General features: G+C 42.4%; 1 protein-coding gene across 2 annotated transcripts in view; it reads right to left on the minus strand.

Annotated features, from left to right (window-relative positions):
* Nucleotides 1–9,284: 9,284 nt before the first annotated feature.
* Lama4 (laminin subunit alpha 4) overlaps nucleotides 9,285–26,312 on the minus strand; it is a 148,385-nt gene continuing 131,357 nt past the window's right edge. For both annotated transcript variants that reach the window (XM_028874826.1, XM_028874825.2), the window contains exons 31-38: nucleotides 24,286–24,476; nucleotides 22,224–22,413; nucleotides 20,773–20,928; nucleotides 19,462–19,621; nucleotides 17,320–17,450; nucleotides 15,560–15,653; nucleotides 15,032–15,151; nucleotides 9,285–9,744 (exon numbers count right to left, since the gene is read on the minus strand). In XM_028874826.1, the coding sequence (XP_028730659.1) occupies nucleotides 9,599–9,744; nucleotides 15,032–15,151; nucleotides 15,560–15,653; nucleotides 17,320–17,450; nucleotides 19,462–19,621; nucleotides 20,773–20,928; nucleotides 22,224–22,413; nucleotides 24,286–24,476 (1,188 nt within the window). In that variant the 3' untranslated portion in view covers nucleotides 9,285–9,598. The remainder of the gene's footprint in view (nucleotides 9,745–15,031; nucleotides 15,152–15,559; nucleotides 15,654–17,319; nucleotides 17,451–19,461; nucleotides 19,622–20,772; nucleotides 20,929–22,223; nucleotides 22,414–24,285; nucleotides 24,477–26,312) is intronic.

Raw genomic sequence — 26,312 nt, forward strand, 5'->3', positions numbered from 1 at the left:
TTTGTTCCCCGATTCTGAGAACTTCCGGACAGCTGTCCGTCTTCCTTCCTGTCTCCTCACATGCTCAGGCAAGTCTCTTGGGCTCAGTGGCATCAAAAGTAGAAGCATCAGGTTTTGCTTTTCTCAGACTCCCAGGAACTTTATGGTTGTCTTGGAAGGTGAGGTGAGGGGAATAACCTTTATGGAAGCTCTTCTTGCTTGAAGCTCACCTAATACTTATTGAGTATATTCCTATACATGCCAGACACGGTGCTGAACTCTTTATTTATTTTTAATTTTTTTCCTTTGGTTTTTCGAGACAGGGTTTCTCTGTGTAGCTTTGCACCTTTTCCTGGAGCTCACTTGGTAGCCCAGGCTGGCCTCGAACTCACAGAGATCCGCCTGGCTCTGCCTCCCGAGTGCTGGGATTAAAGGCGTGCACCACCATCGCCCAGCTGCGCCATCACCGCCCGGCTCTGAACTCTTTAAACAACCCAGAAATTCATGTAGTTTATATTAGAAAAACATTTTATCCTATATGTATGAGTGTCTCGTCTTCTTGTATGTACCTGCAGTGCCCTGGGGGGACAGCAGAGGGTGGCAGAGCCCTTGGAACTGGAGTTACAGGTGGCTGTGAGCTCCCAAGTAGGTGGGAGGAGATGAATAAGGGTCCTTTGCAAGAGCAGTATTTGCTCTTAATCACTGAGGCATCTTTCCAGCCCCTAGCTTCCATTTCTGAAGTTGTATGAGGAGACATGAACAGATGTTTACTAACAGATGGGGCACCAATGACAGAATTAATTCCACCCAAGTGTAGCATGGGGATCCAATGAGTTTAATTGGAGTTATAGATGTATGGGTGACGGGTTACTTATAGAGGCATGAGCAATTTATGGGGGGCTATACCACTGAAGAAAAATTGTTTCTTACATTTTCAGGGAAAGGCAGGAACTGTTGAATAACCCCTCATTAATGGGCCTAATTCCTAGCTGAGGACTGAGGTGATCATTACTGGACAAAGGGTAGGATGTGTCATCCTGTATTTACAGAATGGTAATGCCAAGATTTGCATGCCTGGGAATGTGTGCCCAGAACTTCTAAAATCACATTTCAGTTGAAATATCCTTGGCTTCAACTTCTACTAAGTACCTGATTTTTTTGTTTCATAATCCAAACTCACAAGAGAAAATATTCAATTGTTTGCACTCATCTTTTCTTACCAGGCAGTGTCTTGTCCAGTCCATTGTAACCATGAGGGAGGAAGTGGAACACAGGTACACAGAGGGTCTCCGTCAAACAGGGGCCTCTTCATTTTGTAAGGGCTCTGAACTGGCAGGGGCCATGAGTGATGAATCTATGTAACTCCTCTAGAACCTAGTCTTTGGGACACAACCAGTCCCTGGGAATCCCCACTCATAGCTGCCTCAGTTACTGGCCAGCAGAGAAGACTCTTGCTGGCAGGCTCCCCCACCAAAACCCCACATTGGACTCTATAATCTAGAAGACCCACACCCTACCCCAAACCTACCCATTCCCCTAGGACCCCAGCAGCTTCCTGAGACACAGAATCTGCCAGCTCTCATTGGACCAAGAGCTCTCATTGGACCAAGAGTGGCTTCCTGAGACACAGAATCAGCCAGCTCTGATTGGACCAAGAGCCCTGCCTGATAGGACCAAGAGTGGCTCCCTGAGACACAGAATCCACCAGCTCTCATTGGACCAAGAGTGGCTTCCTGAGACACAGAATCAGCCAGCTCTGATTGGACCAAGAGCCCTGCCTGATAGGACCAAGAGTGGCTCCCTGAGACACAGAATCAGCCAGCTTCAATTAGACCTAGAGCAGCTCCCTGAGACACAGAATCTAGCAGCTCCAATTAGACCAAGAACTAAGATTGAACCCAGAGTGGCCCCCTGAGACACAGACACAGCAAGCACAGATTGGACCAAGAGCAACTCCCTCAGACACAGACACCTTTGCATCTATTGGAGGAAGAGATGGGTAGATGCCAGTGCAGAAATGCATAAAATAACATAAAGAGCAATATGGTATCACCAGAACCTAGCAGTTCTACAACAGCAAGACCTGAACATCACAACATAGAAGAAGCAGAAGAAAATGACCTTAAAAATAACTTTATGAAGATTATAGAGACATTTAATGAGGAAATGAAAAATTCCCTTAAATTGAGGAAAAGACAAAAAATTGGAAGAAATCAATAAATCTCTTAAAGAAAGCCAAGAAAAAGCAATTAAACATGTGAAGGAAACAATTCAAGACCTGAAAATTGAAATAGAAACAATGAAGAAGACACAGAGGGAATGCTGAAAATAGAAAACCTGAGCAAACGAACAGGAACTACATATACAAGCATAACCAACAATACAAGAGATGGAAGAATCTCTGGTGTAGAGGATACAATAGAGGAAATAGATTCATCAGTCAAAGAAAACACCAAAGCCAAAAATGTCATAAAACAAAACATCCAGGAAATCTGCGACACCGTGAAAAGGCCAAACCTAAGAGTAATAGAGATAGAAGAAAGAGAAGAATACAACTCAAGGGCACAGAAAATATATTCAACAAAATCATATAAGAAAACTTTCCCAACTTAAAGAAGGAAATACCTATGAAGATACAAAAAGCTTATAGAACACCAAATAGACTAGACTCCCCCCAAAAGTCCCCTTGCCACATAATAATTAAACCACTAAACATACAGAATAAAGAAAGAATATTAAGAGCATCAAAGGAAAAAGGCCAAGTGACTTATAAAGGCAGACCCATCAGAAGGACACCTGACTTCCCATTAGAGACTCTGAAAGTCAGAAGGTCCTGGACAGATGTAATGCAGACACTAAGAGACCATGGATGCCAGCCCAGACTACTATACCTAGCAAAACTTTCAATCACCATAGATGGAGTGAAGAAGACATTTCAAGACAAAAGCAAATTTAAACAATACCTATCCATAAATCCAGCCCTACAGAAAGCATTAGAAGGAAAAATCCAACCTAAGGAAGTCAGATGCACCCACAAAAACACAGGCAATTGCTGTGGGATGGTCTGTATGTCAAATGTGTGCTCTGATTGGTCAATAAATAAAACACTGATTGGCCAGTGGCCAGGCAGGAAGTATAGGCGGGACTAACAGAGAGGAGAAAAGAAAGAACAGGAAGACAGAAGGAGTCACTGCCAGCCGCCGCCATGACAAGCAGCATGTGAAGATGCTGGTAAGCCATGAGCCACGTGGAAAGGTATAGATTTATAGAAATGGGTTAATTTAAGATATAAGAACAGTTAGCAAGAAGCCTGCCACGGCCATACAGTTTGTAAGCAATATAAGTCTCTGTGTTTACTTGGTTGGGTCTGAGCGGCTGTGGGACTGGTGGGTAACAAAGATTTGTCCTGACTCTGGGCCAGGCAGGAAAACTCTAGTTACAGGCAATAGATAACCCCACAGGAGCAAATCCCAAAGAAGGGAAATACACACACACTACCACCAAAAGATAACAGGAATTAGCAACCACTGGTCATTAATATCCCTTAATATCAATGGCCTCAATTCTCCTATAAAAAGACACAGGCTAACAGAATGGATACAAAAATCAGGATCTATCCTTCTGCTGTATACAAGAAACACACCTCAACTTCAAAGACAGATACTAGCTCAGAGTAAAAGGCTGGGAAAAGGCTTTCCAATCAAATGGACATAAGAAGGAAGCAGGTGTAGCTATCCTAATATCTAACAAAATAGAGTTCAAACTAAAATTAAAGAGATCAGGGAGGACATTACATATTCATCACAGGAAAAATCCACCAAGATGAAGTCTCAATTCTGAACATTTATGCCCCAAATACAAGCATGTGTAAAAGAAACATTATTAAAGCTTAAATCACACATCAAACCATACACACTAGTAGTGGGAGACTTAAATACTCTATTCTCACCAATGGACAGGTCTGCCAGACAGAAACTTAACAGAGAAATAAGGGAGCTAACAGATGTTATGACTCAAATGGACTTAATATCTACAGAACATCCCACCCTAACAAAAAAGAATATACCTTCTCAGCACTCCATGGAATCGACCACATACTTGGTCACAAAGCAAACCTCAACAGATACAAAAAAATTGGAATGCCCTCCTATATTTTATCAAACCACCATGGCTTAAAGTTAGAATTCAACAACAAAATTACAGAAAGCCTACAATCTCATGGAAACTGAATAATGGCCAAATGAGTCACCACTGGGTCAAGAAAGAAAGAAATTAAAGACTTCCTAGAATTTAATGAAAATGATGTACTACATATCCAAACTTATGGGACACTATGAAAGCAGTGCTAAGAGGAAAATTCATAGCACTAAATGCTCACATAAAGAATTAGGAGACATCTCACACTAGCGACAACAGCACACCTGAAAGCTCTAGAACAAAAAGAAGCAAACTTAGCCAGGAGGAACAGACGCCAGGAAATAATCAAATTGAGGGCTGAAATCAATAAAATAGAAACAAAGAGAACAATACAAAGAATCAATGAAACAAAGAGTTGGTTCTTTGAGAAAATCAACAAGATAGACAAGCCCTTATCCAAACTAACCAAAAGGTAGAAAGAGAGCATCCAAATTAACAAAATCAGAAGTTGAAAGGGAGACATAACAACAGACTGTGGAAATACAGAGAATCATTAGGTCATACTTCAAAAACCTGTACTCCACAAAAATTGGAAAATCTAAAAGAAATGGACAATTTTCTGGATAGGTACCACATACCAAAATTGAATCAAGATAAGATAAACAATTTAAATAGACCTATAACCCCTAAGGAAATAGAAACAGTCATTAAAAGTCTCCCAACCAGAAAAAGCCCAGCACTGGATGGTTTCAGTGCAGAATTCTACCAGAATTTCAAAGAAGAGCTAATACCAATACTCTTCAAATGGTTATACACAATAGAAACAGAAGGAACATTACCAAACTCTTCTTATGAGGCTACAGTTACCCTAATACCTAAACCACACAAAGATGCAACAAAGAAAGAGAATTATAGACCAATCTCCCCCATGAACATTGATGGAAAAATACTCAATACTGGCAAACCAAATCCAAGAACACTTCAAAGAAATTATCCATCATGATCAAGTAGGCTTCATCCCAGAGATTCGAGAATGGTTCAACATACGAAAATCTGTCAATGTAATACACCATATAAACAAACTGAAAGAAAAAAAAACTGCATGGTCATCTCATTAGATGCTGAAAAAGCCTTTGACAAAATCCAACAGCCCTCCATGAGAAAGGTCTTGGAGATATCAGGAATACAAGGAACATACCTAAACATAATAAAAGCAATTTACAGCAAGTCCACAGCCAACATCAAATTAAATGGAGAGAAACTCAAGCAATTCCACTAAAATCAGGAACAAGACAAGGCTGTCCACTCTCCCCATATCTATTAAATATAGTATTCGAAGTCTTAGCTAAAGCAATAAGACAATAAAAGGAGATCAAGGGGATACAAATTGGAAAAGAAAAAGTTAAACTTTTGCTATTTGCCAACGATATGATAGTATACATAAGTGACACCAAAAATTCTACTAGGGAACTCCTATAGCTGATAAAAAAAAAAAACCTTCAGTAATGTGGCAGGATACAAGATTAACTAAAAACAAAAACAAAAACAAACAAAAAACCCAGTAGCTCTCCTATATACAAATGATAAATGGGTTGAGAAAGAAATCAGAAAAACATTACCATTTACAATAGCCACAAATAATGTAAGGTACCTTGGCATAACTATAACTAAGCAAGTGAAAGACCTGTATGACAAGAACTTTAAGTCCCTGAAGAAAGAAATTGAAGAAGATATCAGAAAATGGAACCATCTCCCATGCTTATGGATAGGTAGGATTAACATAGCACAAATGGCAATCTTACCAAAAGCAATCTACAAATTCAGTGCAATCTCCATCAAAATCCCTCTTCACAGATTTGGAAAGAACAATACTCAACTTCATATGGAAAAACAAAAAACTCAGGATAGCTAAAACAATCCTATACAATAAATCCACCTCTGGAAGTATCACTATCCCTGACTTCAAGCTCTACTACAGAGCTATAGTAATAAAAACATCTTGGTATTGGCATAAAAACCAACATGTGGACCAATGAAATTGAAATGAAGACTCTGACATTAACCGACACACCTATGATCACCTGATTTTTGACAAAGAAGCCAAAACTGTACAATGGAAAAACAAAAGCATCTTCAAAAAATGGTGCTGGCATAACTGAACATCAGCATGTAGAAGATTGCAAATAGATCCATATCTATTGCCATGCACAAAACTCAAGTCCAAGTGGATCAAAGACCTCAACATAAATCCAGTTACACTGAACTTGATAGAAGAGAAAGTAGGAAGTAGTCTTGAATGCATTGGCACTGGAGATCACTTCCTAAATATAACACCAGTAGCACAGACTGAAAGCAACAATTAATAAATGGGACCTCTTGAAACTGAGAATCTTCTGTAAAGCAAAGGACACAGTAAATAAGACAAAACGACAGCCTAGAGAATGGGAAAAGATCTTCACCACCCCCACATCTGACAGAGGGTTGATTTCTAAAACATATAAAGAATTCAAGAAACTAGACATCAAAATACCACACAGTCCAATTAAAATGGGCTACAGAGCTTAACAGAGAATTCTCAACAGAAGACTTTCAAATGGCCAAAAGACATTTAAGGAATTGCTGAACATTCTTAGTCATCAGGGAAATGCAAATCAAAGTGACTCTGAGATGCCATCTTACACCTGCCAGAATGGCTATGATCAAAAACACTGAAGACAGCTTATGTTGGAGAGGATGTGGAGCAAAGGGAACATTCCTCCATTGTTGGTGGGAGTACAAACTTGTACAGACACTTTGGAAATCAGTATGACAGTTTCTTAGAAAATTGGGAATCAATCTACCTTGAGACCTAACTATACCACTCTTGGGCATATACCCAAGGAATGCTCAATCATACCACAAGGACACATGCTCAACTATGTTCATAGCAGCATTATTCATAATAGCCAGAACCTGGAAACAACCTAGATGCCTCTCAACCAAAGAATGGATTAAGAAAACGTGGCACACATACACAATGGAGTACTAATCAGCAGTAAAAAACAATGACATCATGAAATTTGCAGGCAAAAGGATGGAACTAGAAAATATCATCCTGAGTGAGGTAACCCAGTCTCAGAAGGACAAACATGGTATGTACTCACTCATAACTGGATACTAGATGTAAAGCAAACAATACCAGACTGCAACCCACAGCTCCAGAGAAGCTAGTTAACGAGGAGGACCCAAAGAGGGAAGCATGGGTCTCTCTGGGAAGGGGAAATAGATGAGATCTCCATGAATAAACTGGGGATGAGGGAGGGGCAATGGAGGGTGGGGGTTGGGGGGTGAGAACATAAGGGAACAGGATAGTCAAGCTAGAACAGGGATGGCGTGGGAGAGCAATGAAAGAGATACCATGATAGAGGAAGACATCATGGGGACAGGGAAAAACAGGGTGCTAGGGAAGTTGCCAGGAATTCCCAAGGATGACCCCTGTTTAGACTACTAGCAATAATGGAGAGGGTGCCTGAATTGGCTTACCCCAGTAATCAGATAAGCAAATACCCTAACTGTCATCATAGAGCCTTTCTCCAGTAACTGATGGAAGCAGATGCAGAGATCCATAGCCAAACACCAGGCCAACCTCCAGGAGTTCAGTTGAAGAGAAAGAAGAGGGATTCTATGAGCAAGGGGCATCAAGATCATGATGGGGAAACCTACAGAGACAACCAAACCAAACTAGTGGGAACTCATGAACTTTAGACCAACACCTATGGTGTCTCCACGGGACTGGACTAGGCCCTCTGCATAAGTGAGACAGTTGTGTAGCTTGATCTGCTTAAGGGCTCCCTGGAGTAGGATCAGGATCCATCCCTGGTGCATGAGCTGGCTTTTTGGAGACCACTACCTATGGTGGGACACCTCACATAGCCTTGAGGCAGGGGGAGGGGCTTGGACCTGCCTCTATTGAATATACCAGGTTCTGCTGACTTTCCATGGGAGGCCTTACCTTCTTGTAGGAGGGAATGGGGGTTAGGTTGGGGGGGGGCGAAGTCTAGAGGGGTGGGAGGAGGAAAGAGGGGGATCTGTGATTGGTATGTAAAATGAATAAAAAAATTCTAAATTAAAAAACAACAACAACAAGGCCAGGCGGTGGTGACACATGCCTTTAATCCCAGTACTTGGGAGGCAAAGGCAGGTGGATCTCTGTGAGTTTGAGGCCAGCCTGGGCTACAGAGTGAGTTCCAGGAAAGGCACCAAAGCTATATAGAGAAACCTGTCTTGAAAAACCAAAACCAAACCAAAACAAAACAAACCGAAACAAAAACATATAACTCATTTTTCCCCTTGCATCAGTACTGAGAATGCTATGTTTAGCTAAAAGAAGAAAAATAAAACTTTTCCTTTTGAATCTGGGAGAGTGAAGTCTTATCTAAGAACTGATTCAAGTTCATGTACATGGTGAGGCTTCCGTTTCAGAAGATCACAGTATGGTTTTAAGTGGGACATGCTCTTTAACTAACTCTGTACTAACTCTGTAAAAAGGTGGCCTCCTTTCAAGCCAGAAAATGTTAAATTATACTATTTCCTTTTCTTTTCTTTTCTTTTTTTTTTTTTGGTTTTTCAAGACAGGGTTTCTCTGTGTAGCTTTGTGCCTTTTCCTGGAACTCACTTGGTAGCCCAGGCTGGCCTCGAACTCACAGAGATCCGCCTGCCTCTGTCTCCCGAGTGCTGGGATTAAAGGCGTGCGCCACCACCGCCCGGCTATTTCCTTTTCTTTAACAAATTTATGTGTATGTATGTGTGCATATACACGTGCCTTGTGAGTGCTGATGATCATGCATGCACATGCCCCATGAGTGCTCACACATACAGTACCCCATAAATGCTGATGCACACATGGCATTTGTTGAGAAGTCATAGGTTAACTCTCCTGAAACCGTGTGGGGGCTGAGGATCTAACTCATAGGCTTGTCCTCAAGCACCTCTATGCTCAGAGGTATCTCCCCAGCCCCATAAAAGCATAATCCCTTAGAACTGTTCCTAAACCAGGTACTCCCGCTGTAACCTAATTTTAGCTTGTGAACAAGTCAGGAAATCCAAGGTAAGAGAAAGTAGTTGAGGACAAACATTGGGAATAAGTTGACCGATCTCCCCTGAAAAACTGTTGACTCTGAGAACGCAGCGACACCAGGGCTGGTTTGGAAGCCCTTCTATTTTATTAGAGACAGGAGCAGTAACGTTGCCAGCTGAAGTACATGGGCTCTCAATATAAGGCATTCTGCCACCTTTTCAATTGCTGTCCACCGCAGACAAAAATTTTGGACCCATTGTATAAATTCAAATAAGAAATAGGAAGTGGCTGGTCTCTGATTTATTGAAATCCCCTTCAACCAGGTGAGAGCTTCCGTGGGGAGGGAGTTCTGCCCCTCCCCCCCAATGGCTCTGTGTTTATTTCAGTGCTAGGAAGGGCTCTTGTTGGCAGCAGAGTCCTGCAATGTCAGGCTGTGGGGCAGGAGTTGATGCTCACAGCCCCGCTGACCAGGGCGGCTTTACTGAAGCTCACTGGGCGACCGTCAATCACAAAGTGGCGGATGCAGCCTGTGAAGGGTTTGCTGGGAGCCAAATGCGGTGTCAGAAGAGACTCTGAAAAGAGAAATAAAAAAGAGCAGAAATGTCAGTGGGGGAATTCCGGGCTCCCACATTACCTCCTGGTAAAAACTGGAACATTGCTCAGACTGTCCAAATGATTTCCACATCAGCCACGGCACAGGGTTCTCTAGCAGACTCCCAGGCCCAGCCCTCGCATTTGAAGGATGAGAACACAGAGGGGTTTTAACGTTTGCCATGCTTTCTACGATCCCATTTCTCTGCATACTGTGGGCTGCACGTGAAGCCTCGCAGTTGAGTTTTCATGCTCTAACTGTGCTGTTCAGAGTTAATTTCCCCGAGGCCTCATTCGCTTACTGTGCTTTGCTGAGAAGGGGAAAGGAATTTGAGCTTCCATGTTATTTTTGGACAGAGTTAATGTTTTTGTTTAATTCCTATCTTCATTACCCTTCACCCTTAAGTCTCTACATTTTTTGCCAAGCTTATGGAAATAATGAGAAAATAATGAATTCAAATGAGGTAAAATTTAATTTTTCTGAGCTCAGGGTTTAAGAACTATAAATAGGGAAGTATAGGCAGCATGGATTTTGTATGCACACAGGTGTCTTGTAGTATGTCAGGAATCTTCTCTCATTGTAATTAGGTATCTAGAAGCCTGCTGTTTATTAATTACACATGTACAATTAGGTGTCTTGGGATGAAAGAAGCAATATAATTTAAAGCAACTTAGAGAGCTTATAAATATCATAAAATTAAAATATCTTTAGTCAAAGCTCATTATTATAAACACAGCTATGTGAGCGGCAGCAGACAAAAGATTCTGCAATCTAACTTGGGAAGGAACGTGAACTAGGACCCCGAGCAAACCGCGGGAAGCAGCTGTGCATCTTCTATCCAGTGTAGAGTATGTACGCACGTACGCACGTACACACACATGTACGCAAGTACGGAGGCTGCTTGTTGAAAACAGTGGAAATCACATTCTGCCTTTGAACGGTAATCATAAGGCTTTAGATTCAGAAGGACCCCAGAGAGCAGTTCCTTCTCTTTGTATCTAATTTACAATGGCTACATGTTTGCAAAGCCTGCTCCAAGTACTTCATCTTCAGGATAAAAACTGAGTGAAAGCTTGAGAGGAACTTTGTACAGCCTCCACCACAGAGGAACACAGCTTCCACTCTGCCTGAGCAGCCCACCCCTGGTTCATGCAGAAAATCATCTGGAGGAAATAATTAATATAGCAATTATGGTCTGCATGATTTACCATAAAATTAATTATATGTAGTGACGGAAGAGTACCCCAGGGCCCTGAGTAATTGGTTAACAAAATTAACATGGTTGTTTGTGTGTGTGTGTTGTATGTGAATTTGTGTGTAGTGCATGCACTTATGTGTGCAGAATTCAGAGGGTGTGTTAAATGTCTTTCACTATCTCTCTTAGTCTCATTTCTTGGAGGCAGGGTCTTGACTTAAACCCTGAGGGCACTATTTTGTTTCCAGCTATGATACTGAACTATTGAGGCTCAGTTATTGAACAGGATCCTCCTGTCTTTGTCTCATTGTTGGGGTTATATGCATGCTATGGATAATATCAGGCTTTCACATGGGTCCTGGAATCTGAGCTCTGGTTTCCATGCTTAAGCACCAAATTTTAAGAGAGAATATTTCCAAGATGGACTGAAGACTTGACTACATTTTATAGAAAATAATGTAGAGTTTTCAATAGTGACTGATTAGACTTGGGAATGGGATACGCTAATCTCAAAGATCCTTTTAAATTACCATATAGGCAAGTTGATTTTGTGTGTGTGTGTGTGTGTGTGTGTGTGTGTGTGTAATAGTTAAATGAATTTTATTTATATCTTTTTGTTGTTTTTGGAGACAGGGTTTCTCTGTGTAGCCCTGGCTGTACTGGAACTTACTCTGTAGACCAGGCTGGCCTCAAACTTAGAGATCCAAGTGCTGGGATTAAAGGAACGTACCATCATTGCCAGGCTATTTATTAACTTTTTAGTGAGATGTCATAGCTAGTTTTTTGTCAACTAGAGTCATAAGTTAGAGTCATCCAAAGACACAAAGACATACCTAAAGCTTATCAATTGCAGAACTGCCTCCATGAGATTTAGGTGTGTCTTTGGTGGTGTTTTCTTGATTAATGATTGATGTGTAAGGGCCCACCCCATGATGGGCAGTACTACCCCTGGGCAGATGGTCCTGAGCTGTATATAAGCCAGGAGGAGTAAGGCAGTAAACGGCATTCCTCCAGGGCCTCTGCCTGAGCTCCTGTCTCGGCTTCCCTCCATTTCTCCCCAAGTTGGTTTGGTTACAGTGTTTATCACAGTCATAGGGAGCAAACCGGGACATGAGAAATGTGGTATCAAAGTCGTGAGTTGTACAAGAGTGACTGCCATTTCAAGAGAATTCAGGGCATATAGGATTTCTATCTGTGCTTAATTTCTTTAGTTATCATTCTTAATGCCCTGGTTTCTGATGTGATTTTAGTGGAATTAATCTCAAGCCGTTCAGGGTGATAGAATTAATCACAGCCAGCTTAAATTACAATTGCTTTTGCTGATGGCTTGCTGGCATGTTTTCTAGGTGGAATTAAAAGTTGCAGTGGTGCAGTGGGCTGGTGGTTCCAACCACGGTAAGCTCGTCCCTATGGGGTGGCTCACTAGGGAAATTTCGCCATCCATCTTATGGGTTGGACACCCTGGTCGTGGCTTTAGGTGTATCTTGTTCACTCAGTCTGTGGAGCTTCCTGACAGACCCAGAAGGCAGACAAAAGTCAAAGATGAAGTTCTGGTGAATCACAGGGTGACCCCTTCAGGTACAGGGAGGAACAAGTGCTGTCACTCTCACACTGGAGAGACACGCTTGCTTGGTCACCACGAGCTTAGGCAGGTGCTTAGCAGTGAGTGCTGGATGGGGTGAGGTCCTGTTCAGTGGTGTTCTATGGTAACCTGTGACGGTTTGAATGAGAAATGTCTTCCACATCTCAGGTATTGGAGGATGCCGTTCCCAGCTGAGGGTGCTGTTTGGGAGCCTTAGGAGGTGTGGCTTTGTTAGAGGAAGTATGTCACTGGAGGCGGGCATTGGGAGTTTAGAGACACACTGTTTTGAATTGGCTGTCTCTGCTCTGGGCTTGTTTATGAAGCGATCAGCTTCCTGAAACCGCCTCCCTGTCTTCACTGTGCCATCACAGACTGTAACCCTCTAGAACTCTAAGCCTAAATACACCCCTCCTACTACAAATTGCCTTGGTCACTGGGTTTTATCATGGTAATAGGAAAGTAAGTAATACAGTTTCACAACAGTGGTATTGTGTGTACCCTAGGGAGGAAGAATGGAAGGAAAAGGCAAGTCCAGAGGCTCAATAAGGAACTAGGTTGGAGGGGCGGGAGAAGTTGTTCCTTGGAAAGGTACCAGAAGAAAAATGAAGAGCGACATTGACTAGAAATTCAATCCCTGAGCACCGGTGGGTGGGAAGGCCTGGAGCAGAGACAGCATCCCTGAACATTGAGGAATTGCAATCTCAGATGGTACTGGGAGACCAGAGGCGAGGGCACCAAGGGGGCAGGGCGTGCTTTGTTTAATTCACTCCTGTGTGTACTGGAAGCCTGTGGAACAGTTGAAGCTATACCGTGAATTCTAGGAAGGAAGCACCGTGGAGAAAGAGAACTGCCCTGACAGACATGAGGTGCGACGGTGGCCTCCACTAGAGTCCCTTTCAGAATCAAAGCCAGAGCAGAGGCGGAGGACTGGGGAACGGTGGTGTGAGTAACTCTGTGAAATATAACAGGGGGTTGCTTTTTGAGGGTCTTAATTATGCCTTTTGGCTCCTGAGTTATCATTATTGTTAATGCTAGTATCTCGGTCACTGTCCTGTTGCTGTGAAGAGACACCACGACCAAGGCAACTCTTATAAGAGAAAGCATTTATTTGGGACCTTGCTAGTTTCAGAGGCTTAGTCCATTATCACAATTCCCACCACGGTGCAAAGCATGGTGGCATGCAGGCTGGCATGGTGCTGGAGAGGTAGCTCTCTCTCCCTCAAATAGCAGGTATGTGTGGAGGGAGGGAGGGAGGGAGAGAGAGAGAGAGAGAGAGAGAGAGAGAGAGAGAGAGAGAGAGAGAGAGAGAGAAGACTGGGTCTGGAATGGGTGTTTGAAAACTCAGAGACCACCCCCAGTAACATACTTTCTCCAAAAAGATCATACTTCTTAATAATCCTTCTCAAACAGTGCCACTCCCTAGTGACTAATCATTCAAATATAGAAGCCTATGGGGTCGTTCTCATTCAAACTACCACAGCTCATCCTAGAAAGAGGAGGAGTACTTGGTTACTACTATTTTGAGAGGACATGAGGTGAGATGCTTGATTTTATCTGTAGATCTTTCTTTCTTAATTATTGACTGCTTTTATATGATACAGTTAAAAAAATCTAGTTGGATTATTGATATTCTCACCAAGTTCCAGGTAAAAAGCTTAAATATCTCTATCTTATATCCTCCTCTCCAGCTCTCACTTTCACCTTTTCTAAATTAGATAAATATGTAAAAACAGTCTTGTTCAACGTAAGATAATGGTCATTGTTCTAGGGGCATCAAGTAATTGCTGGGGGACCTGTAAGTGTCCTCTCACTACCCTGAATTAGACGCCATTTGGGCTGCTATTTCCAGGACTGGAGATGGAAACCTCTCTTAGGGAATGCCTTTCCATCTGAGCAACATAACTTAGGGTCTGCAGCTGTTTCCACAATGCAGACTAATTCTGGGCAGGAGAAGCATGCATTCTTCCCTATTGTGTAAGGGGAGTGACTGCCAGCAAACTTTCAATCCTCAATGTTCTCAGGTCCTACAGCACTGTCATTCATGAATGAGTGTTCTCTGTAGTGTTGGTGTATGTGTAGAGGATATCTAAAGGAGAAAGAGAGGGAGAAGAGAGAGAGAATTAAACCTGGCAAGATGGATTGGTATCTCCTGGTGTGCATGCTAATTCCTACGTGTTATCAATCTTGAATGAGGAGTTATATGTTTTGGCATTTTACTCCTTTCTCCCTCCCTCCCTCCCTCCCTCCCTCCTCCCTCCCTCCCTCCCTCCCTTTCTTTCCTTCCTTCCTTCCTTTCTTTCTCTTTTTCTTTTTCAGTGCTCGGATCAAACCCAGCACTTTGCTGCTCTTTCATTAAGGACCACTGCATACAAAACCCTTTGAATTTTTAGGTGTTATGACCATACATGGCCAAATTTTTATAACAACAATTATGAGAGCTTACTGGGTTTTTCTGGATTTGGAAGCCTGTCCCTTCTCTGAAGAGCTTACCTGGAACACCTCCAACGAACACAGGCTCCCTGTGATCAACTGGCTTTGGATTCAGTGGTCCAACCACATGATTCACTTCAGAATCCACATCCAACTGGACCACGTTTGAATCTCTAATAACTGAAAGACAGGAAAAAAGACTAGTCATACTTGGTACTGGGGTAATTTCTACATGAAAGAAACTAGTTTATCACAATACCAATACATTCCAGAATACCAACCCCCCATACTCCACTACCACTGAAACAGCAATGATGTCTAAGCACATCTAATTGAGCAATTGTGGAGACACTCTCCTTAGAAAGGAGGACTATTAGAATACACTTCTACTTGTTTCTTCGCTCCAAAAATCCCATGTCTTGTATTTTGGCAACACTCATCTTCGTGCATTCAATGTACACATGTTAGTCTGATGATACTTTTTCTTATCATCTGTCAGGTATCATATAAGGTCACATCATCCTCCGCCCCCCCCCCCCCATGTGCTGTGCAGGCTCAGGCTGGCACAGGACACTCCAAGTCTTTCACCTGTGATTCTGTGCCATCTGCCATCACAGAGGTTCTGCTTGGGAGTTACTGAGGTAGAAAAGTCTCTGACGCCATTGTTGACTTTCACTGTGACCTGCACAGATGGGGAATGTTATAGAGTTAGTTTAACGTCTCATCATCACGGTGAAACTGAATTTCCTAACTCATTTACCACAGAGGAGCAATACTTTCAACAAATACCCGTGCCTGATTACATTTGCAATGTGAACACAAGGGGTCACTCTTTGATAGGTGATAGAAAGAGTTTAACTGAAACTAGTTTGAATCTTTGGAGAGAGGACAAAATTATCCTACTGGACAGGATGTAGAGGAATGGTAAGAACTGTCATAGAATGACTTTGCTGAGTTTATAGAGTACATTCTGTTTATACAAGCAGGAGGGCAGGTCCTGTGCCTGGGAGTAGTTGGCCAGTGCAAAACAAACTCAAGGTACTTTTGTGGACTCTCTCTCTCTCTCTGCCTCTCTCTCTCTCTCTCCCTCTGACAAGTTTGTCTTCTTGATCTTTTGCTTGTTTGCTTTTCCATTGTTTTTAAGAGACAGAAGAACACAAAATTGGGTGAGGGGAAGTTGAGGGAGAAGAACATCATGATCAAAATATATTGAACAATTTTTTTAATCAGAAATAGAAAAATAAAAGATACTGTTGAAGAGAATGGACTTTCAAGCCAAGCTGCTTGGCTTCCATTTATCTACTTTCTGCCCCATTTTTCTCAGATATAAAGTACTATATACATCCTTGAGATGAAAGGAGGCCTAAGTCAATACACTCTTATGAATCTTTTAGAATAGTACCCAATATCTAGTAACTAATATGTATAATATATACAGTATATATTATTTGCTAAAATAATATATAACACTAATATATAATGTATATAATAAGCATGTGTAATATCATACACACAAATATGCTGAGGATTCATTTCAGAGTCCTATGAAAGCTATTTTATTTTTTATGCCTTTAATTGAGTACATTATAACCCAAATAAAAACATGGTTACATTAAGTTTGAGGCATAATGAAAACAGTCCCTTCCTTTAAACTTATTTGAATATCTTCCCAAATATTCTTTAGTAATATCTTAGGGTGAATGTGGTATTTAATTATAACATAATACAAATTTCTAGTAACTGAGAATAATATGCATGTATGTATATATATACACACATCTGTGATAAGCATATAAATATTTAGAAAGATGATTTCACATTTGTGAATGTTGGAAAGTGGACATATTTTTACTTCTATTTGCTAAAAAGTTTTCTTCTAATTCTTTCATTAAAATTCCATGATGTTATTGGTAATTTTTGGCAGCTTTGCCATATTTTCATGACTCTGTTCATTTATTTATTTATTTATTTCCGGTTTTTCGAGACAGGATTTCTCCGTTAGTTTTGGTGCCTGTCCTGAATCTCGCTCTCTAGACCAGGCTGGTTTCCAACTCACAGAGATTCGCCTGGCTCTGCCTCCCAAGTGCTGGGATTAAAGGTGTGCGCCACAGCCACCTTGCAATTGATTTTTTTTTAATACAGGTTCTAACAAAGTAGTTCAACCTGGCCATGACTCTGTTCTAACCAATTCCCAGCACGTGAGTGTGAACACCTGAATTGCACATACTTAAATCTCATGTTCAGTTTTCCTCTTTTTTCCATTAGAAAGACTGATGAAATAATTCTGTGAAATACATCTGCTGCATTCAAGGTTAGACAAGATAGACTGTTATTTCTCAGGACACTACCTGCCCATTTTTCATGTGTACATTCAGGTATTCTCCGTTGACACTATGGCCATGGACAAGGGTTCCAGAACTGCTCCGGGGACGGACTTCAAATGCTATTTCAAACTTCAATCCAATATTGAAAGACTCATCTACAGAGAGAAATAGAAATTACCAAGATGAGAAAAATAAAATTTCTAGCTATGTATGATTTTATGATGACAACACACTAGAAGTACTCCATATGCTGTGAGAGTTCAGGGCACTGACATTCCAGCTCACAGAACCATTTACTCTTTTAAGAGAGTGGAGAGGCTGGCAGGGTTGCTAAGGAGGTAAAGCACTTGCTGTCCAAGCCAGCCAACCTGAGTTCCATCCTTGGAACACATGCAAAAGTAGAAGAAAGGAACCAACCCACAAAATCGTCCTGTGATCTCACACATGTGCTGTGGCATGTGCCCCCCTTCATCATAACACACACACAGTAATAAATAAAAGTGAGGAGGGTAGGACATTTTGGGCAAAGGATGGAATCTGAAGACACATATCACACATACATAATTAAAAAAAAAAGGAGAGCAGGAAAATCTGGGCAGAGCTATAACTTGAAGCCACATACAGAGGCTGGAAAACTTGGAGAGCCCTAGAAGCGGCTCTGGATGGTTCCATGGGTATGCCTAGCTGGTTCCCCATGGAGGATGGGAGCCCTGCCTAGAAGGGCTCCAGTATGCAAATATGGAAGATAGACATCATATTGTAGTCATTGGAGAGGTCTGGTTAGCTGTATTTTAACCCCCAAATTAACTGGTGCTAGTATTTAGAAACTGTTTACTGTGGTAACCTAAGACATTGCTTATTAAGAATAGCCGGGTGGGGGTGGGGCTGGGGGCGGAGGGATGGCTTTAGTGGTTAAGAGCACTGGCTGCTCTTTCAGAGGACCTGGGTTCTGTTGTACAGGTGGTGTGCACACAGACTGCCATACATGTGGTGTGCACACAGACTGCTGTACAGGTGGTGTGCACACAGACTGCCGTACAGGTGGTGTGCGCACAGACAGCTGTACAGGTGTGTGCACACAGACTGCCATACATGTGGTATGCACAAGACTGCTGTACAGGTGGTGTGCACACAGACTGCCATACAGGTGGTATGCACAAGACTGCTGTACAGGTGGTGTGCACACAGACTGCTGTACAGGTGGTGTGCACAAGACTGCTGTACAGGTGGTGTGCACACAGACTGCTGTACAGGTGGTGTGCACACAGACTGCTGTACAGGTGGTGTGCAATAAAAGCTGTTGAATGCATGACCAGGGAAGTAATGGTTGGGAGAAAAATCTTCAGAATAAGATCTCTGAAAGGCAGTGTTGTACTGGGGTTTCAGAGCAGCAAGAGGGAGGGAATGTAATTTCCTTCAGTGGGGACAATAGTTCATACTAACAAACAAGAGAACTTGGAGGAATAAGGTGGCCAAGAGCTGACCAGGTCACAGGGCAGTGTAGGAAGTTCTGCATCAAAATGGTCTGCACCCAGAAGTTTGGCCAATGAAAGCAACAAGGATTGGTGCTGCATATTTCGTTTGAAACAGTAAAGGAGATCACAGTGGTCCGTGAGGAAAGAGGAACTCTACAGGAACGAGGGACCTTACAGGAATGAGGGATCTTACAGAGATGAGCTTGGCATTATTAAATTTTAACTTTGGGCTTAAAATCCCCTGTTAACTATCTCCAGGAAAAAAAGCATTTCAGGACTCCTGCTTTCAACACACATCCTTGTCTGAATCTGTTATGTTGCTATAACAGGACACCCGACACTGGTTGATTTATAAAGAAAGGGGGTGTATTTGGCTCACAGTCCCAGAGGCTGAAAAATATAGGAGCATGGTGGCAACATCTGTTGAGACTCTTACTGCAGAAGTGGAAGGGTGTGTGTGGATGTGTATACACAGAGAGGAGAGGGGCCAGCTTTATACAACTCACACTGATGGTGAACAGCGCTGTCTTCAGAGTGTGAACAGTCCACTCACACGAGAACAGCGTTCATCTTTCCAATGACCGAATCACCTCTCACAGGGCCCCATTCTGGATGTGCTGCCCCGGGGGAGCAAGCTTTAACTCGAGTTTAGCTGGGGCTGACCATAATCACACCAGAGCAGTCACATTACCTAGCACCACATAGCCTCCTTCTGTCGAAAAGTAAGTTCCTGTCTCCATGGGCCCTTCAAAGCACGGGGTCACGCTAAATGTTTGGGAGGCCGAGGTGATGGAGGCACCATTGAGCTGCAGATTGCCAAGGCAGCCGCTGAAACTGTAGACGGAGTTAATCTGAAGGAAGAAGGAGAGGTTACTTCAAATCCCCTCGCCCAGTGCTAGATGCACCATGGGAAAGCAAACCAGTGAGCCTTGAGAGGAAGAGACACCCCCTTGTTCATTCTACCTTTCTGAATGATCAATATTGCTCCAGGTAATTACTTTTAACTAATTCATCGAGGCTGGAATTTTGTACTTCGTAACATCAGCATGTAGTCATTAGGCTGTGGAACTGTTTCCACAGGCTGTGATGAAATAAGTTGCAGCTGTGGTTTTCCAGTTGAAGATCGTGTAGTGTTATTCATTTGCCTCCAGGAATGACAGCTGAGCCCAAGATCATGATGTGGAGGGAAATTCTATGCAAATGGCAGGAAGCTTGCCGAACTGTCCTCATTAGCCCATCATGTCATTGTGCATTTACATTACATTATTTATACTATTATTATGAACTATACTACTAGCTGTGAATCTTACTACAGGACATGGCACTTGGGTCTCCTTTAGACAACTGATTTTATACTACAGTTGGAAACAATGAAAAATGATTGTCACAGAATTGGGGCTGTTTACTCCAAGTCTAATTATACTGTGAACCGCCTTTTTAGGATCTTAACATTGTACTGACACTGTGATAAAATTAAATCTATGTCTAGATAAATTAAGTCCTTTGATACCTTCCTTTCACTGAGAAACATTTTAAAAACATGTAATAGTTACAGTTCAATTTACAAAAATGTTTCTTATATTCTCAATTCTTCCACTTATACCCACATTCCTTGCATATTTAAAAATTATATGTGAGAAAGAAAAAAAGTGAAACTGAATTTAAATGAGCAGAAGGGTTCCCCCCCCCCCACACACACACACTCAGTAATATAGTGGAATGGCTTGTTCTCTGGTCTTGGTGTAGCTTTACATAAAATTATAGGAACTTGCGAACTAATGAGATGCCCTCATCTCACGTCTATTTTAAAATCAAAAGGTGACAGCTGACTTTGTAAGGTCCCAGGGCAGACAGGAAAAGCCCACGGGACAGCCTAGGATGCTTCTGCTCCAGCAAAACCCGTTTCACGTTTGCTAGCTTCCTCCTCCGTGAAATGAGGACCCGGAATCAGCGATCTTCCGGTTCAAGGGTCAGCGACTCAGTCTCGGCGCAGCTGGCTTACCTGGATGTTTTTCACAGCCCTTCCAGGAGCCACTCCTCCCAAATAAATGGGGCCCTTGATTTCCCAGGCAGCCCCGCTCGGCGGAAGGCTTTCTTCTAGGACTCGAAGACCGTCGATGACCAGTCGGCCGCTGCTCTTTTCCCGAATAAATATCACCTGGATGGAGAGGAGAATAGCCCGGCTTAGTGATGGCCCCAACCCGGGGGAAGGTTGTGTTGTCCACCCTCCTAACCCTGGTATTGCAACACTGTGGGAAGGCACAGAAGGTTCTCAGAACCGTGACCCCGTCTCTGAAGGTCAGCAGCCTTCTCCCTTCCTCTTAGTGGGCTTTCGGCTATCCTGTTCTTCGAGCGTCATTAACTTTATTCCTTGATTCTTTGTCCAGGAGCAGACATCTTTATTACAACTGTCTCATGTTGCTCCTTGCTTTATGTATTCTGGCGTTTTTCCCCCCTCTGGCTCTCCTTGGGTTTACCTCTTCATGCATTAGGGCAAGTGTTCACCTATTTTCTTATCTCTAGGTTGAATGACCTAAAGCTATAGGTTCCATCTCTGAGTACGGGTTATATTTCTGGCAGGGTGCTTTAGGAACCTCCTCCTAGCTGACCAGCTGTCGTGGGATATTCGTACACCGTGTGAAGGTGTTGCTGTGATCGGTGTAACAATGCTGAACAGCCAAGAGCTACGCAGGAGAGATAGGCGGGGCTTCTGGGCAGAGAGAGATCTCTGGGGGAAGAGGGCAGAGTCCCTAACCAGCGTGGAGGAAGCAGGATGGGTAGTTCGGAGAGATGAGATATGGAGCCACGTGACAGACCATAGATTAAAAAAAAAAAATAGGGCTTAATTTAAGTTATAAGAACTACCTAGGAACAAGCCTAAGCTGAGGTTTGGCTTTCACAATTAATAATGTCTCCACGTTGTTATTTGTGAGGTGGCGGCCCAAAGAAAAATCCTTCTACAACCAGCCACATTCTACAGCTAACTGTAACACACCTTGCACAGTGGACTCTAAGGGCCGCTCCACATTCACTGGCTACCTCCAGTGTTTAGGTACTCCCCATCGGAAGAGCCTGTCTTTCAAGTGGTTTACTCACTGCATACCTCCCATAGATTACTTTTTGAAATAAAGTCAGTAATAGTTGTCAAAAATTATGAACTTAGCCTACTGGTTAGTGGGGGGAAAGGAAAAAAATTCATTAGAAACCGAACTTTAGCTCATGTTGATTACTGGGACTTCAGTTAAAATAATTACAATTAGCCTGTGACTACCTAATATATGGTCGAAGACTTTTAAAATAAGCAATTAATAAATGGTTGAAATTGACCTCTGGGTGCACAGCCTCAGAATTTTGACATGGTTGTTTCTATCAGGCCACAGTGTAGAATCAGTGTGACTCCCCTGGGCAATGGGCAATACTGGCCGACAGTGCTGCTCTCCATACTCAACTTACATCATGCCATAATCCATCGTTGTATTTCTCCTGGCTTCTAATCTTCAGTTTCTTGTGGCCAACATTAAACATGAAGACCAAGCGGCCATGAGCCAAGAAGAGACTCATGAAATCATTCTCTTCTTGGTCTGAGACATAGAAAATCATCCCATGTGAGGAGCGGGTTTTCAGACGAATGGAAAACTGAGATCTGGTCAAGGAAAAGAGAAGTCATATATGTAAAGTGAGACTGGGAATAATATTGCAAGATAAAATTTCTAAGTAATACAGTCCAAGAAAGAGCAGCCATCCTATCTAGTTCCAAACAGCTTCTTTTGAATTATCCCTTACTATGAGCTAATGAATTTTATTGGGTATGCTTGGTTACTTCAAAAATGCAAATTCTTCTCTAGACCTATTCTAGAAATTTTAGGCCCAGAGGACCCCATGGACCTACATTTTTACTATTCTCTAGAGGTCTGTTATAATCTTAATAAAGTCTTGTCTTGTTTGTGGATCTTATGGGGTCTTTGCTTTGAAAATTAGTGTGATGGCTAATCTTGGTTGTCAATTTGACTATGTCTGGAATTAACTAAAACTCAAGCAGCTGGGTGCACCTGTGAGGGATTTTTCTTGGTTGGATTATTTGAGGTGGGAAGACCCACCCTAAATCTGGATCTTTTGAGGTCTGAAAAACCACCTTAAATGTGGGCCACACCTTCTGGAGAGTGCTGAGGTAATAGGACATGGAAGAAGGAAGCTTTAGATCTTTGTCTGCTCTATGTCTTGCTGGTAAGTCCATCTACCCTGCTGCAGAGGTCTTCCTCTGTTGATATTAGAATCTACTTCTTTGGGACTGGGACATAGATAACAAACCAGCTGAGACATCTAGCTTCATGGTGGAACAATTACTGGGTTCTTTGCCCTTCTGTTGGGAGACAGCCATTGTTTTACTAGCCAGACCACAGCCTATAAGTCACTCTAACAAATCCTCTTTTTATCTCTCTATATTCATTCTATCAGTTCCTTTAGAGCAGTGGTTCTCAACCTTCCCAATGCTGTGACCCTCATGCTGTGGTGACCTCCAACCATAAAATTATTTTCATTGCTACTTCATAATTATAATTTTGCTACTGTTATGAATCATAAAGTAAATATCTGTTTTTTTATGGTGTTAGGTGGCCCCCGTGAAAGGGTCATTCGACCCTCACAGGGGTCTTGCCCCACAGGTTGAGAACCACTGCTCTAGAGAATCATATCTAATAAAATTAGTAAACACTAAAAATTAACATGTTATATTAACTTATCTCTGTGGATAAATGGCAACAAGTAATTAACATGCATAGAGAAAATTTCACAGAACTATTGTTTATATACTACATAAATCACAGACTAAGGCCCCTTGCAGTAGAAGGGTCTATACTATAGACAAATGTCACATGTCAAACACAGCCACCCAAGGGGGTGGGAATATGTGTGTGAAGAAACCTGCCTAGAACTTTAGCTCCAAGTGTGGGTAAGTCACATTTTTTTAAGTTTCCTTCATGAAGAATACAAAAAACACTGATTTTGCCTGCTGGGTACATAAACACTATGAAAAGTAATCTTTAATAACACAGAGTCATTAGGGATTTGTGAAGAATTAATGGGGTTTGGGGCAGCTGGAGGGCCGCAGATGGACAAGGACATTTATATTTTCCAGGTCTCTGGATCACTAGAGGTTTAGGTGCATGCTCATTCACAATCTGAATGCCATCTATGTCGGGGAGGGGAGGGGAGGGGACGTCAAGTCAGCAGATGAGCCGTTTGGAACCCCCCCCCCACCCCCCCCGATTAAGACGCCTCTTCTTCGAGCAACATTGGTAAACTGCGAGAATGCTGTTCTATGTGCTGTCTCCTTGGAGAGAAAGTGTGAGCACGATTTCTTGGAAAGAAGGAATCACATATTGTTTAGTGTATAGTTTGACAAGAAAAAAAATGACAGGATTAGGAGGACACAGAAAGGGAAGGGAGGAGAAAGTGGCGGTGACAGAGGAGGACAGAGCATGGCACGAGGCTCCCAGAAGGCAGTGCACTCCTTTACTTTTCACCAAAGTCTCCTTGTACGTGTTCGAACTCTTGGCGGCTGTTGGCCGTGCCTCCGTATTGATAGGCATGTTCTATTGTTCTGGGGCTGCTGGAGAGGTGGCAGTGAGAGTCTTTTGGAGCCTTCCGCTCTGGGAACTTCAGGCCAACAGGATCCCATGCAGAAGGTTCATCCTTATTTTTCTCCCCCTGTCGGAAAGAAGTGAAGTGGAGAGATGGAAAGTGGCACAGCCGGTAACAAAATTGAATACACAACGTCTTTACCCTTAATGAGAACACGGAGTTAGCAAAGTGGCCGTTACTCGTGAGTTTCCCGTTCATGAAATAGCGGGCTACTTTTCCCTCTAGCATCATGAACAAGCGACAGCAACAGTAACCACACACACAGCACGTTAGCAGACCCAGAATTCTAGTCTGTGATTATAAAACCGCATGAAAGTGCAGCTTCAGAGACAACTGCTCTGTCACTCAAACTCAATGCATACAATAATAGTTGGCAATAAAACAGCCTTGAGAGAATCAGCCAATAAAATCTTCACACAGCTGCAACATCACATTAACATACAGTATTATTTATATACGCTGTGTAAAAAGTTGAGAGATCGGGGCTGGAGAGGTGGGTTAGTGGTTAAGAGCACTGGCTTCACTTCCAGAGTACCTGGGTGTGGTTCCCAGCACCCACACGACAGCTCACAGCAGTCATTAGCTCCAGTTCCACGAGATCTGATGACCTCTTCTGATCTTTTTGGGCACCAGACGTGTACATGGTACACAGACATGCATGCAGTCAGAACACTCATAAATAAATCTTTAAAAAGCTGGAAAATATTTAGAATTATTTTTTGGCAACAGACTATGTAAAGAAACTTTGTGTGATAGAATCAATATAAAACAGCATTTTAAAATATGAAATACAAAAATCTTTTCTTTGATGATTTGTTATTCTTTTCAAATTGCCCTGCTAATGCTGAAATGTAGTGTTGTGAAACTATTGGATAATATTAAACGATTATGTAGTCTATTTCTGAGGTAAAATAAAAGTGTAAATAAAATCAAGTATGTAATAATTTATTCCCTATTTAAACAAACATTTATTGGATGGGTAGAGGTGGAGATAAAAGAAAATCAATTTTCCTGCATGCATCCTGTGGGTGCTATGTGGTAGGCATTCTGTGGGTGCTATGTAGTGGGCATTCTGTGGGTGCTATGTGATAGGCATTCTGTGGGTGCTATGTGGTAGGGACTAGAAAGGTGAGAGATGACTGTCAGTTTTTAAGAACTGATAATCAATTTGGAGAAACAAGTCTATAAAAGGAAACTGGGAATCGAGTTGGTGACAGAGAAAAAGGTCTTTAGATGATAGGCTACATGGAGAGTTTTGTTTTTAGGCAATGAGGAGCCACATAGGTTTTAAAGCAGGGAGTGGTCAGATCTGACCTACTCAGGGAGCTGATAGGAGAGATGTTTGGCAGCAGGAAGGGCTAGAGAGCCGTGCAAGATGTTCAGTATTATTGAATGTGCTTGTTAACACCTCCTGAATTTCTGCTGAAGTGTCAGATCTACACATATTAACAAACAAACAAACAAACAAAGCTCCCCCCCCCCCCACCAAACCCACAGTTGTTCTGGGAAGGTTTATTTATTTATTTATTTTTAACCAGCAGAACAAAGTGATGTGAGGTTTCTGGAAACACCACTCTGATTAGAAAGAATGGCATACAACTCTTAATCTCATATGAGCAAAGCAACCTCTAAGAAACTCAGTGCTGTTCTATAACTATCCTTGGAATCCAGATGTGGTGCGAGGCTAATTAGGTACAGATGGGCTGTGCCAGGGCTGGTCCCAGGGCAGCGGCTCTTCTAAAGACTCTGGCAGTGGAGAGTCTCAAGGTGGGAGCTGAGTTGGAGAAAGGGAGATGGGGCTCAAAGCCTAACAATGTCCTAAAGGAAAGCCTACCCGATCCCAGCATCCCCCTTTCCTTCCTCACAAAGTTCACCGGACTCAGTGATTCATTGCTAGAGGCC

Source organism: Peromyscus leucopus, chromosome 8a (genome assembly GCF_004664715.2).
Source record: "Peromyscus leucopus breed LL Stock chromosome 8a, UCI_PerLeu_2.1, whole genome shotgun sequence".
Classification (NCBI taxonomy): domain Eukaryota; kingdom Metazoa; phylum Chordata; class Mammalia; order Rodentia; family Cricetidae; genus Peromyscus; species Peromyscus leucopus.